The sequence below is a fragment of the Penaeus japonicus genome, unplaced genomic scaffold (assembly GCF_977035675.1).
Source record: "Penaeus japonicus unplaced genomic scaffold, GWHDUDI00000001_assembly GWHDUDI00000003, whole genome shotgun sequence".
Lineage (NCBI taxonomy): Eukaryota > Metazoa > Arthropoda > Malacostraca > Decapoda > Penaeidae > Penaeus > Penaeus japonicus.
This window is the reverse complement of record NW_028234405.1, coordinates 4,030,418-4,045,417: the sequence shown is the minus strand read 5'-3', so window position 1 is coordinate 4,045,417 and position 15,000 is coordinate 4,030,418. Positions and strand designations below refer to the sequence as shown.

At 38.5% G+C, this 15,000-nt stretch overlaps 2 protein-coding genes across 2 annotated transcripts in view; both read right to left on the bottom strand.

The window, feature by feature from the left end:
• Nucleotides 1-15,000, bottom strand: part of Prosalpha3 (proteasome alpha3 subunit) — a 15,441-nt gene that overhangs the window by 114 nt on the left and 327 nt on the right. Inside the window, exons 2-5 of the mRNA XM_043009521.2 lie at nucleotides 4,742-4,947; nucleotides 4,160-4,326; nucleotides 804-934; nucleotides 1-401 (exon numbers count right to left, since the gene is read on the bottom strand). The exon at nucleotides 1-401 is cut by the window's left edge and continues 114 nt beyond it. Coding sequence (XP_042865455.1) covers nucleotides 123-401; nucleotides 804-934; nucleotides 4,160-4,326; nucleotides 4,742-4,947 — 783 coding nt within the window. The 3' untranslated portion in view covers nucleotides 1-122. The remainder of the gene's footprint in view (nucleotides 402-803; nucleotides 935-4,159; nucleotides 4,327-4,741; nucleotides 4,948-15,000) is intronic.
• On the bottom strand, nucleotides 12,955-13,979 carry LOC147472087 (uncharacterized; the record flags this gene model as incomplete). Its single annotated transcript, XM_086553497.1, has 1 exon — nucleotides 12,955-13,979. A coding segment is annotated over one exon (909 nt), but the record flags the coding sequence as incomplete, so codon positions are not given.

The window sequence follows — 15,000 nt, the reverse complement described above, 5'->3', positions numbered from 1 at the left end:
ATATCTCCTCAAAATGCGAGCGCGAGCCATTGAAGCCACCCCTCGCCACAAACAGAATCCCTTCTCGCCTCCGCTATTCCCCTTGCTCAGACCTTAGGGCTAGGTGAGGAGTCCCTCGCTCTTCACGAGTCGGACTTCTTGCTGGAGCCCTCTTGCTTGGCTGCCTCCGACTCGGCCTCCCGGACCTCGTGTTCCTTGATGAGCTTGGTCACCTCCTCGACGGGCAACACCGTGATCACTGTCTTGTCGTCCTTGCGCACCAGAGTGGCCAGTTCAAGCTTCTCGGCGTTCAGCTTGGTCATGTCGAGGGTCTTGCTCATGACTTTGAGGGCGAGGAGGAGTGCCTCGTGCAAGTCTGTCTCTCCTACTTTGTATTCCTGCTTCAGGATGGATACTGCTGCCTGCAACATTTATAGGACTAGATTAGTAGAGGGATAGACAATATATCTTTTTTTTTATTCTTTCTTTCAATAAGCCAGCTCAGTAAGGATCACTGCCATAAACATACTTTAACACGCATTTAAATTTTTCTTAATTGCGTAAAATAACAACCTACTTCGATACATATCTTAACCCACACAGGACGGGTGGTGTCCGGAGTGTACCGCCATTCTAAAGGGCAGTTTCGGCGCACAGTATTGTGCCAGCTTTTTCATTTATTTATAAATCAAAAAGCCCCGGCATTTGGACATTCTAGGCTAGAAATCCCCCGTCGGGAATGGGTTAAACCACTGCTTAGCACAAAACAATCCATAATCAGGCATCACCAGAACCAAAGAAAAAAGTGACAGAATAAACCCTACCGCACTGCTGTTTCCAATGCAAGTTGCTTTCCAGCCAGAGTAGTTGCCAGATGGGTCACTCTGGTAAAGCTGATATCCATAACGTGTGTCCCAACCCATGTACAAGATGGATACACCAAATGGTCGCTTTCCTGTAGAAAAATAAAATGAGGAAATGAATGTGTTCATAGATAAAGAAGCAGATAAAATAATACTATAAATCACCGCACCAGAAGTAACCCACATTCAAAATATAATGAAGTGCAAAAATCAAGCAAATTACAATAACCTTGAAATCACCACTTGTGAAAATCTAAAATGCCTCTCATAACTCTTGAATTTCTACAAATCAATAACTCACCTATACCCTCACATCCCATATCAGAAATTTACATCAAAACCAACCATTATCAGTCCTTATAAAACATAACTTCAAGAAAAAAAAAAATAAGATGTGAATCTGCACACAATTCTGACAGTATAGTGCATTATTGTATAATTCTTTGCTTATTTTTTTCAGTAAACAGGCCACACAATTTTTTTTTCTATAAAATAAAGTTTCAATATTGTACAAAGTGCTTCTGGATTGACATTTTTGACTCAATCTTAAGATTCAGAAGCTTTTATTTAAGATAATACAAAAAAAATAAAATGAAACTAGGAAGTGCAATTTGACAAAGACATTGCACAAATTACAGGGAGTAGTACAACTTTTGAAAGCAAATCTTTCTCTCGGTGATTAATGTCAATGCCAATATTAATCCTAGTAGTGTAACTTAACCCAATGATGACGGTTTGTCACACCCATGTGACACAGCAAAGTGCCTGATGACGGGGCAACACACCAGTGTGACATCCCCAAGGCAATATTACATAGGCCTGGCGTAGGGGGTTGCCAGTTCTAGCCGGGCCCGTCGCGATTGGGTTAATTATGTAATAGCAAAACATATTTGTATCTTCATTTTTTCATTAGTAGTAGTAGTTGCCTATTATACCAACATCTTTTGGATATTCATTTTCACATCTAAGATGATATTAGGCTAAAATGGCAGACATTTATTAGCCATGAATCCACCGGCTTCCCCAAAGTTTAAAGTTAAAGTCTCTCTCATTTCAGTACCTCAAGGGCCGTGGGAGAAAAAGCACAGATTTTTCATACAGAACTTTCCCATCATTTCCTCTTACTTCATAGCTACGGGAATGGCAGAGGAGAATTTGGTTCAGGATATTCAAAACTGAGTCATTACTGGTTTGAACATATCTAAAGAATTACCCACACATATATTAGGCTCCAAAAAAAAATTCAATAACGAACAAATACATGCCATCAATACGCAACTGTTGGGGCTGGGATTATAAAAGGCGAAAGTAAGAGGATGGAGTTTTTAATCATATTTGGATTTACGGGAAGGAGAGAGTGAGTGAGTGCATACATGTGTGAGGAATGAGTGCGTGAGAGTTTGTGCATGGGTGATAAAAGACAAGCTAAAGATTGTAGGCCTAGAAATTTCTGTCTAATACAATCATAATTCCAAATTGACAATAGAAATTAACCTACACGACAACCCCAATTAGGCCTAAAAGACAGGTGCCACTGCCTACATGACACTAAATCATAAGCTGCTCACAGTCATGAAGTATCATGACCATAACGGTGCTAGTTCCATAGCTTAACCCTCTCGTGACGGGTGGTACACTACTGTACCACGCATTCTAGGCCCGTTCGCTGGGGACGCTATACGGCGTCATTTATTTAACTGATTTAGGCCTATGCGTTCGAGAGCCCCGGCATTGTGACATGCAAGGCTGGAATGCCCCCGTCGTGAATGGGTTAAGCTTCCCAAGGTCAGCCTCAACCCTTGTTTTGTGATGGATTTAAGGATAAATATTCATTAGGCAAGCCTGCTTTGCCATGAAAGAGAAAACACTTTCTCTAAACTTAGCCAGTGTCTGCATCATCAGAGATCACCCATCCTGGCTGCCAGTTAGCTCACTCAGCCCCTCATCCTCAACGAGTTAATGGACCTAAAATCTGCCCAGTGCGTAAAAATATGAATGAACATGTGTAAAAATGGAAGTAGGAGTTGGAGTGGGAGTGATACTGAGTGTGAGAGACAGGGTGAGAGAATAACAGTTAGAGTAAGAGTAAGAGTAAGAGAAAGAGTGAGAGTGAAAGAGTAAGTCAATGAGAGTGAGAGCAAGTATGAGTGTGAGTGGGTATGGGTTATGTGTGTATATATGCATTTTGGCTTGTGTGTATGTCTGTGCTTATGTCAGCGTTTGTCCATACACGTGAGCATAAACAACTTTATGGATACATGTATCACTCCAAAACTTGAATAATTAAATTATGAATCTTTTTGTTCATCTTGTTTAGTATTTGGCCTAATGTTCATCACCTTCATCATGTTGCTCAAAAACATTATACTGAATACTAACATTAAAGCTAAAGATACTGTAAGCAGACTTATACAGGAGAGTATGTGCAAAATAATTTTTTTCCAGAATACATCATATTTTATGCCCGGGAATAAAAGAAGACGAAGCAAGTAAAAAGCATCTAATCTAAACTTTTTACCATAGGATATGTATACTGACATGTGTCCTTAGCGGGGAAGGAAAGCCGACTACCTTTTGTCTATGCAACCATGAATGCCATGAATAGGAATTTCAGAGTAATATTTGTTAGTAATTTTATACTTCTCAAGAAAATATAATGGTGATAAACAGCTGCTTTCAGGTTGAATTGGTACATTTGTAAATCATCTATACCTTGTACTATTTACAGCAGATTAGCACCTTGTATCATATGGCATCTGCTCATTTGTTTCTGCAGAAATCGACAGACATGCATAAATTCTAAAGATTAATTTGGCTAGTGTGCATTTTTCTCATGCAGTTGACCAGGATTTACATGTGCAACAGTGTACAATGTCCCCTTATAAGTACAACCACAGTCCAGGTCACTGGCTTTCCACATTGGGAGGCCTCACAAATCTAATAAATCCACATAAGCCAGCTGTTTTAAATAAAGATTTATGTTCATCATCATCCTCATGCATGGTATACGAAGCCCCTCAATATGAACTCCTTCCTCACTACCTGTACCATTGCAAAAATGTGGATTCTCAAGATAAATTATCTTTTTACTTCAGATGGGAATAACATAATCACAAATCAATATTGATGTATATGTAGTTATATATATATGATCAATAAATCTCATTTCCAATTTCATTTCCTAAATCTATTTCTTGCTTTTGCTCTCTTCCTGGACTGTGACCTATGCAATATATCTAAGCTCCCTCTGGATGTCACAGGCAAAGCATGGGTCCTAAATCCCTATCACTGAGTTTACTTAACACCTTCTGACCTACCTCCATACTGTGTGTAAGCCTGCTTGATGTCGCAGAGCCTCATGACCAACTGTTCGCAAGGAATTGGCTCTCCAAACATAAGTGTGTGGCGCTGGGCAACAGCACGCAATTCATTTGTTAATACGTTGGCATCAGAAGTGATACCAGCTACACAACAGGCTACATCCCTGTGGGAAAGGTTTGTGATCTTAGTGAAATCATCATCAATGTAGGTAATAGAACTTGCATTTATGTATATTCTGTTTATATGAATGTAACACCATTAATCTTGCTTTATAAATATGCCTAAAATAAGAAAAATAATTAAAATCTGATAAAATAGAAAAACAAATGACATTTACATTTACATAAACATGCAAACAACAACAATGCATTAAATTCTTCATAAAATCTTAACTACACCTTTCGTACATGATTCAAGTAAATGCTGCATATTCTTCACAAATAACTGAAAAATATAAATATATATATATATATATATATATATATATACAAAAAGCTTAGAATTGTCTCAACATCAAAGAGAACTGGAATAAGAAAAGAAGTGATAAAGAAAATAATAATAAACAACCCTTCACTCACTCATCAATCTTATAGATCTTGTCTGAGAGGAAGACATCGTCGAGGAGTTTGTTGGTGTTGCGCCGTTCGGCTGCTAAGATCACACCGTCATTTGCCAGAATGCCCAAGCATGTGCCTGCATGCCCAATGGCCTCCATAGCATATTCCACCTGGTAGAGGCGTCCCTCAGGGGAGAAGATGGTGGTCTTGGAGTCATAACGGCGCGCCTGGGGAAGAAAAAGCCTATGTTAGGAGTCTGTCATGGGGGGGGTTAAGGGGTTCATCCCTTATGGTATCATTGTAGGAATGTCACTATATTTCAGCTTTCCTATGCATAGGGGAAGAAATTTCATGGTTTCTCTAAATAAATGAAAGCATTTAAAACTTGTTCTAAATTCATCTTTTTGGTGTTTTTACTGTAGAGTATATACACTATCCCCAAAAATACTGTTATTTCCACCAACAGTTCTGCAAAAAACTGTGGAAGACTTTGAGACAGCATAAATGGTACAACAATACTATGGTTGGCCTCTTGAGATTTTTAAAAAATTCTACAAAATGACTTGTATTAATCTTCTTCACTTCCTCCACCTTTTCCAGCTTTTATATATTTTTAGTTCCCTTCATACACGCATATATATCATAAAGATAAGATAAGTCAGACATTACCACTGAGGGATAGGTGGGGTTACGGATGTCAAATGTGACCCATTTCAATACACATGGTGTGATGTCAAGACTTTCAATTCCAGACTATATATTTGTGTGTAAATTACACAGACTTCTGTAGACTTTGAATTGTGAAGTGTAAATTCTATAGATTGATTTGCAACATTCAAATGCCATACATTTTTATTTTTTTACATTTCATTTCATCTACTATTCCGCAATATATTCATCCCTTCCCCATTCAATCACCGGTTCCCCATGTGTGCCTTAAGATTTTAGGCATGGTGAGAAAAGAAAACACTATAATGAATGGTCTGCACAACTGATGCACATATTTGCTTTCACAGAAAATCAAAATGCACCAATGTTAAATTAAATTATGATCAAACTCATTTTCAATTCCCTGGAAAAAAGGGACTGATACTGTTACACCCAGCAGATATGCGACAATCCTTATGAGACACACGATGGATGCGTGCCATCATTCTCACTACACCTCCTTGAGGCTGGCTTCTCTTCAAATTAGAATAAAGCAGTCTCAACTTGCTTCTCAATGCATGTTCTTTTAAGATGCCCAGGGAAACCCACACAGTTAACCCATTACGGACGAGGCACCTAACAACCTAACCGGTTGTCAGGGCAGGCGGTCTACGACAATAGTGTCACTAGCTAAAAATTAGGGGGATGGGGAAAGGGTTTTCTCCACCCTCCGGGTAGCACAGACCAGCCCAAAAAATATTTTTCCATAAATCCATCATAAAATACAGGTTTAGGCTGTCTTTGGAACCCTGTAGCTCTGGAGCTAGCACTGCTACAGCCATAATGCTTTATACGGTGTAAGCACTGCAACTGTGAGCAGATCCCGATGTCGCTTCATGTACGGATTGACTCCCGTCTTATAGGCCTAATTGATGCCGACATGTATGTCATGACACCCATATGCAATGGGTTAATGCCATCACTATAAAGTTGTCACCGTTTTTCGAGACCAGAACCTCTCTCATGGTTTTGGTAAGCTAAAGCTACATCTTGTGGGACTTCACACTTTCTGTTAGCATGCCAGAGCAACCATTAGGTGACAACACAGCTTATGCAGCCTGGACCAAGATGCAAATTCTTACTAGGCGGCAGTCCTGAACTTTGTACATAATACCTGCTTGAAAAGAATACTGGAATATGCAGGACCAATAGGAAAAACAGGAAGAAAATGCCAAAGTTCAGTGGAGAATTGGCAACAGGACAAGAGAAGAGAGAGCTCACTATGCTAAGCACTTCATTCTAGTGAAATGACACATACAAAATAAGTTATCGAACTGGGAATATCGTAATGAAGCCAGATTGTGTAGTCGATTATAATGTCAGCATGAGACTTGTTGATATGTCTAATATGATGGTCAGCTCAGCAGAATGTACAAGAAAATCCAATAAGTGTTACAGAAATTCATATTTCCACTTAGCTGACATGAGGATGTATATTGCCTACAACTTATACTTGGTGAAGTTGTTGAAAACACTCCTGAGACATTTTATCGAGACAGTTGCCAATGAACTCCTTTCTAGGTATAGAGAGGGTAAAATGCAACAAAGGCGACCTCACGACAGCATTGCTCGTCTCCAAGGAAAAGATTACAAGACCATCCATTATTTAGAAAAGTACAAAAAGGAAAATGGGTCGGAGTTATAAAGATGCGTTATTTGCTCTCTCACAACACAAAGACTGCAAAAAAAAAGTCGAAATGGACACGTTCTTCATGAGCTGGATGCCAAGTGCCACTATACCTGCAGCATTGCTTTAAAAACTACCATACCATGGAAAAGTTTTGAAAATTGCATGGGTACTTGCAAAAGATGCTGTGATAGATGCTAAATATCATGAATTTAAAAAAAAATTTTTTTTGTAGTTATTTTAATAAAAAATGGTTGTTTTTTCTTTATTTATGATCATATATTTTGTATTTTTATATCATGAATATTATTATATGATAATGATAATAATAAAAAAAAATATGAATTATAAAAACAATTAAAAAAAAAAACATAAAAACAATTAATGATAATACATAGTAAAATAAAATGATAATAATAATGATAATAATAACAAATAAAGATATAATAATAATAAAGATGGAAAATAATGATTATATAAGAAAAATTGAAATTGTGGAATTAAAACCCATCCCTTATATATAACCATATTATACCCCACGAGAGGTGGACCACAATATGTGAAAACAGTGGATAAGAAGTATATTACTGCATATGTAATAGTGGGTATATGCCTAAAAATATTATTTACTAAAGTAAAAAAAGTGTAAAATAAAAAAATTTTTACAAAAACGGAAAATTCTTATACGAACCTTCACAAATGTTGTGATTTCAATCCATGCCTATGACTTATACGAAGATCCTGAATAAACCATTTTTTCGAACCATTTTTCTGAATAGATGAATAAAAATGGATTTGAATTTGCGGTTATATGAAATTTTATTAGTTATATTATAATTGAATGGCCGGCACAATACTGTTTAATGTGGCAATTTGGTATATTTGAGAATAGTTCAAATATTGTAATAGTTACCATTTTACTAATATTTTTTTTTTGTTAATTTATTCTTTATCTTTTTCTTGTTTTTTTTATAAATGATGCTGATCTCCTCGATGATTGGATTTTTTTTTTCTTCTTTCTCTCTCTCTCTCTCTCTCTCTCTCTTCTCTCTCTCTCTCTCTCTCTCTCTCTCTCTCTCTCTCTCTCTCTCTCTCTCTTTTTTTTTTTTTTTTTTTTTTTTTTTTGTTTTGTTTTGTTTCTAAACACAGAGCATGAACTAGTTCCTTATTCAGTGATACACCTTTTGAATACATTGTCTGTGTGTATCCCAAATCACTAATGTATATCCCTTACTAGAACCAATATGGGTAACAAACAAACAAACAAGCACGTATTCATGATATAACAAGTGACTCAAAGAATCAAATTTGTGGATTCACTAACAACAATATACACAAAAGATCTAAGGGTAGTTCCCATTGGCTGCCACCTATGAAAGAACTAAACATCCTGAAATTGTGTTTCCAATAGATGGCTCTGAATTTATTTTGCCAACAGATGTCTCTTTTTTTAATAAGATGCACTTCAGGTAAAACAAACAGACATCAGTCGATTGTTTACTAGTGCACAATGAAAGTCAAAAGACCTGATATACTTCATGCACATCCCTACTATTTCTGTTAAAGAGTAATAATAAACAATTTTTCACTAACATTTTGAGCAAATCAGCATGAATCTCATATATTGCAATTTGTATTCTATATATCTTTGCATTGATGTTGCAGTTTTAATATACAATTACAAGTTTACATATGTTTTGAGCATCATAAATCAAAAGATATCAAAGAGATGCCAGTAAAGATGTTGCTTGTAGTGGTATGAAGTGTAGAGTCACTTTTCTATTTTTGCTTTTTCTTTGTTAATTATGCAAATCCCTTATTCACAAATTAGGTAAATTTTCCAAATAGTGCCCTGTTACCAAATACCATGAAAGTGGTATCAACCTCATATATAGTCGACTTTATCTACAATTTCCCCCCTATACCTCACAATCTGAACCCCAACAGAGGGCATGAAGTATATCAGGGAGATTGTGAAGTAAAATCTGAATTTGGGGCATATTTTGTTTATAGAATCATAACCCAATTACCTATCTGACTTCAGCTGGTTTTGAAGTTAGCCCTGGCCAAGTGAGGGCTTCAACCCCCCTAGACTCCCCTTTTTTCAGGGAAATTGTGAGGTAAAAAATAAATACAAGGTATATCTGGGCTACAAAATGACATACCTATCATTAGCTTGTTTTGGACTTTAGCCCTTCCCTTTCTTAGAGCACTTCATGCTATATACCTCAGTGACCACCATCCCCACCCTGGAATTCAAATATACTCTTCATATTTATGGCTACTGACAAGCTGTGGACTGGAAACCCTCAATGAATTACCTGCATACCGTGTCATGTTCTCTCAATAGATGGTGCAATATTCCCCACTGTATAAGGTGCTCTCTATCATGTGGTCACATCGTTATCAGTCCTAGTTTCCTATCCTGAGGAATATATATGACGGGGTTTACACAAAGGAAATCACGGAGGCCGCTCATCGCAGCACTTCGAATGCTAGCTTCACAACATCAAAGTTTCAATTGCTGTCATCATCACCATGAGTGTTCCTGGTCATTATAAGATTTTATCTGTGATTTCTGTTTAGACCATGATGCACTCATAGAACTGAGCTATGTACATGATCTTGTGCATCAGGAGTGGAGCTGCAGCCACAGTGTGCAGCCTGCACATTATGACCTGCAGCGGAAGCAGTTCCAATGTGACAAAACAGTGACAACCAGGAGACAAAGGAAACAGCAGTGTGGCAGAGTGGTATTCGAGGGCTCCTTCATCAAAGGAGTGCACCTTGACGGTGAAACCCTGATGGTGTTTGTGAACTACTTCGTCCAGGAATGTTTCACAGTTCGGCTCATGCAGCACAAGCTGAGGCTGGGGCTCACGACCATTACTGACTGATCCCCTTTCTGATGTATAGGACTGGACCCGTGCAACTCTCCTTGCAGTAATCAAGGAATAAATTGCCAAGGGATCAGTCATCATCTCTGACTGCTTGAAGGCCTACAAGTGTCTCTCCCAAGAGGGATACAGACAACTGATCATCAACCACTCTTACAAATTTGTAGATCATCGAGCGGCAGTGGAGGGAGGCAAGAGAAAGGTGCCATTGCGCAGCCACTGGAAGCACTTTGTCAGCTACCCTTCTCCTTTCTCATGTGATTTGAGTACATTAACATGCAACTTTACCATTTACTGCATGCTGCAGCATCTCTTTACCCATTGGCATAGACTCCCTCCACCCAGCTATATCAGGCAACCTTCAGCACCCATCAATGGTAAATAATGAGCTAGGGCAATCTTCAAAACTAAGATATATTCATATTTGTACAATTCATATCATAAGTAGCATGAAGTACTTTGAGAAAGGAGGGGAGGTGTCTAGGGTAGGCAAAGCCCCCCATTGTCAAGGGCTAACTTCAAAACTAACTAAGGTTGGGTAGGTAATTGGGTTAAGATTTTGCATACATATAACCTAAATTCATAGCTTAGCCCACAACTTCCCCGATATACTTCATGTCTTCCTCTTCCTCTAGGGGCATAATCACGGGTAAACTCGACTGTATATGAATACCACTTTCATCGTACATGGAGAAGTGACACTATTCGTAAAATTCACCAAAAATGACAGCACATAATCAACAGAAATCCCCGTTTCCATACCATCAACACTGATATATAAGGCTTAGGGAACTGTAGCTTTTCAAACCTTTATTAGCAATAAAAAACGACATGCCCACCCAATCTATCAGGACTATCATATCTAGATTTTTGACTGGATTAAGCCATATGATACAAAGAAAATAGTACCTGTAGTCGACAGAACAAGAATTATATGACAATTTTCATTCAGAGCACTTCCTCTGCGAATTGTTATAAAAAAGTTATTCAGGGGGTTTGATGTGCATGCGATGCATTTATTTAAAGTCCCTCACGATGTTAACAGTGTGATGTCAAGCTTAACTCATTACTGTGCTATGTCAACTAGATCATGTATTACTACACAATTGTAAAAATTATCAGTGGTAAATTTTCCGAATAGCACCGTGTTACTAAATACCACAAAAGGGGTATCGATGGATTCCTCTCACTCTGTAGTATCAATATATATAGTCGACTTTACCCGCGATTCCGCCCCTATGCTCCACAATCTAGTTCTCAAAAGTAGGGGAAACCATGAAGTAGATCTGGGATATTGCAGGGTAAAATATGAATTCCGGGCATATTTCGTATGAAAAATCTTAACCCAATTACGTACCACACTTTACCTACTTTTGAAGCTAGCCTAGCCAAGGGGGCTATGTCTCCCCCTGGACCCCCCCTATTCAGGACACTTCGTGATACTTATGATAAATAATTATTTCTGTAGATAACCCTCACACCATGATGACAGCAACTGAAACTTCGTCTCATATATTCCTCAGGATAGGAAACTAGGACCGATAATGATGTGACCACTCAATTGAGGGCACTCTATAATCATACTGTAAACAATGGGAAATATAGTATCATCTATAGAGAGAACATAACAGTGTATGCAGGTAATTCGTTGGGGGTTTCCAGTCCTCAGCTTGTCAGCAGCCGTGAATACGTAAACACAACCATGTTTGAATTTTAAGGCGAGGATGGTGATTATCGAGGTATTTTGCTCAAGGTATGTTGCACAAAGTGTCCTGAAGAGCAAGGGGTCTAGGGGGGCCAGTGGGGGCACAGCCTCCCCCCCTTAGCTAGAGCTAACTTCAAAACTAGGCAAAGTTAGGTGGGTAAGTGGTTGAGATTTTGCATATGAAATATGCCCCTAAGTAGCATGAAGTAGCACGAAGTGCTTTAAAAAATAGGGACCCAGATTGTGGAGTCCAGGGGTGGAAGCACGCATTATATCCAGTTTAATTGAATAGTAGAGGTTGAGAGGAATCCATCAATACCACTTTTGTGGTATTTACTAATGCGGTGTTATTCAGAAAATTTATCCTATCAACTCTAGTTAACCCATTGGAGCCGGTTGACGTGATGACACGTTTTGTGGTTTTTGCGTCAGACACATGGGACGAGATATGAGGGCAAGCTCGACACTCGGGTTGAGCAAGCGGGCAGCTCGGGCTCATGGCTTGTGCATTCGAGAACCCCGGTATTGCAACCGTGCAAAGTCGGAACGGCCCCGGCGTGAATGGATTAAATGTTTCATCTCTTACACAATTATAAATTCTGTACATTTTGTTCAAGTAATTAAACATTTCTAACATTCTATTTTTTTTTTCTTATTCATAATAAAACTATGAACCTATCAATTGCCCTAAGTGTTGGAATTGTACCCTTTGATGGAGGCAATGTAGGCAAAATTGCCAGAATTGAAGGAGCTGCAAAATCTCTTATCCTATATACAAAGGCATCTGACAGCAAATTACATGCTGACACAAACGTATTAACCCATTAATGACGGGGCTATTTTGGCTCCAAATGGCCGAAACACCAGGATATTTCAATTGCGTAAGCCTAATGCCTTGGGATTGTCACCCGCACTGGCCGCAGCCAAGCACTATATGCCTAATCACCCGACACACCGATCAGGAGGATAGCCACGACAAAATATCTCATCCCCGACGGCTGACGTGGCCACCACATGACGTAATATCTTGTCACCCGTTAACAGTTTACAGCAAGGCAATATCCATTATCATGGTTAGGAATGCCAGTCACTACGGCCCTCAACCACTACGGCCCCAGTCACTTCGGCCTCTGACCCCAGTCACTACGGCCCCAACATGAGTCACTACGGCACCAACCCCTAGTCACTTCGGCCGACTCAGACCAACCACCCTAGTCACTTCGGCCATCATTAGAAAGTATTTTTAATGAAAACTGGTATTCTTTCCTGCTTGCATTAATAGGATATAATTACAATAAGACATGTTGATAAAAGAAAATATATTTAACACAGAAATAGCTACATAACCAGAATGTATATGGTTCATACAAACTGTACAAATCCTAGTCGTACAACACATATAAGGGAATCATATTAATTTTTACATAACTTCGAACATGCTTTTAAGAGGTGATTGGTGGTTATTTCATGGTCTTCATACCGTTTCCATAGGGCAAATATTTTGCCTTGGACTGTTCTAAACTGACGGCGCTGGCGACGTGTGTGTTTACCATCCTTGACAAGACGGACCTCTACAGTTACATTTTTTACTTCTTTGTACAGTAATGGCACTAAAACATAAAATGGAATATGAGAGCTGCCTGCCATACCATTCAACTTTCTGTGGTATCCCTCTACCTCATTGTTAGTCCGGATACTCTGCCCGAATACAGTCCAGTCACTTGGCGCCCAGAATCCATTGATCCAAGTTTCTTTAACATATTCCATTAGAATTTGAAGTGGTCCAGGAGGCACTCGTAATTCAATCTGTTCAAATGTTGTTTTTATGTGTTCTTCAGGGAGGAAAGGAAGTGCCATGAGCTGCCTTATGAAATCCTTAGTTGGGCGATGATTCATGTATGGTGCAGCCAGTCCTATTTCTTGGATTTTTCTCCAAATGGCTTGATTCCAATGGAACGAGCATCCTTGCAGTTTTACCATCGGGAGTAATGTCCTGACAGCCGACCATACAGCAGCTTCAAAGTCCAAAACCAATTTCTCTACTTTGCACTCCTGTAGTATGTCTAAAATAGCCTTAAAAACTTTCTTGTAATCTTTTTTTCTTTTCCCCGACATGAGGGTAAATACTAGAGGTACTTGTTTTATATTTCCTTCGATTCCTTTCACAAATGCATGGATGTCAAATAATTGATAGAATGGCTTGCGCACTACACGAAATGTAGCATCCACGTACCACGTCCTTGCATTCTTGAGTAAAGCAAGTTGTTCAGAAGTAGCGAATACTAAGTGTCGGCCACCAGTTATAACACAGTTATTTTCAATTCAATATGTGTTTTTTGATATTTATTATTTGCATAAACACACATAATACCTTAGAAAAGGGAAAACAAATTTGAATATTATAAACCTATCTTTTTTTTAGTTACTCCTCAATTAAGCAGCATTTTCTCTTAGTCCTTCCGAGAAAACAGTTTTGCGAACTGCTTCGTGCGAACAGGACAGGAACGTTGGCTCGGAACTAAGTGTATGATTGCTAGTGATCGTGATAATATCATCTATTATTCTCTAATAAACAGAGAGAGAGAGAGAGAGAGAGAGAGAGAGAGAGAGAGAGAGAGAGAGAGAGAGAGAGAGAGAGAGAGAGAGAGAGAGAGAGAGAGAGAGAGAGAGAGAGAGACCACATGTCAATTTCTCTCTCTCTCTGTGAGGCCTGGATGAAATATTCAGGAGGAGTTGGACTGAGACAAACAACACAAATATACAAACAAGTGTCTTATTGAATTCTTTAGAAATATACATAGACAACATATGATTTATACACTTTTGGTAATATATACATTTATGATTCTATATTCCTTTCCTTGGTCATGAAATGACACGTGGTTTCTCTCTCTCACTGTAGTTCTTATATTTAAGTTAACATCTTGATACAGGAGTTTAAGTGGTGGTTTGTGCCGAAAGTGTGCTCTCTTCAATTTTTAAAAGTTGGCGCTTCGGTTCGTAGATTTTATTTAATGGCAGACACTGACAACTTTGAATATTTCTGTGCTGTTTTATATGTGCGTTTACTACATATTTATTACATTAAAGCCTGTTTCCCTCCATAACTTCCCTAATATACTTCACACCCTCCCCTACCATCAGGACTTTAACAATTCTATAACCAGTCATTTGCAAGGGAACACGACAGCAGATTCACATAATACACATCAGGAAATACAACAGACAAAAAAATTCAAATAGCGAAATTCGACGACTGTAAGAAACTGGAAACTTACCAGTTAAACAAAGAGACAGATATTTACATAACCGTAGCTAATAAAATCACCAAACAAAATTTACC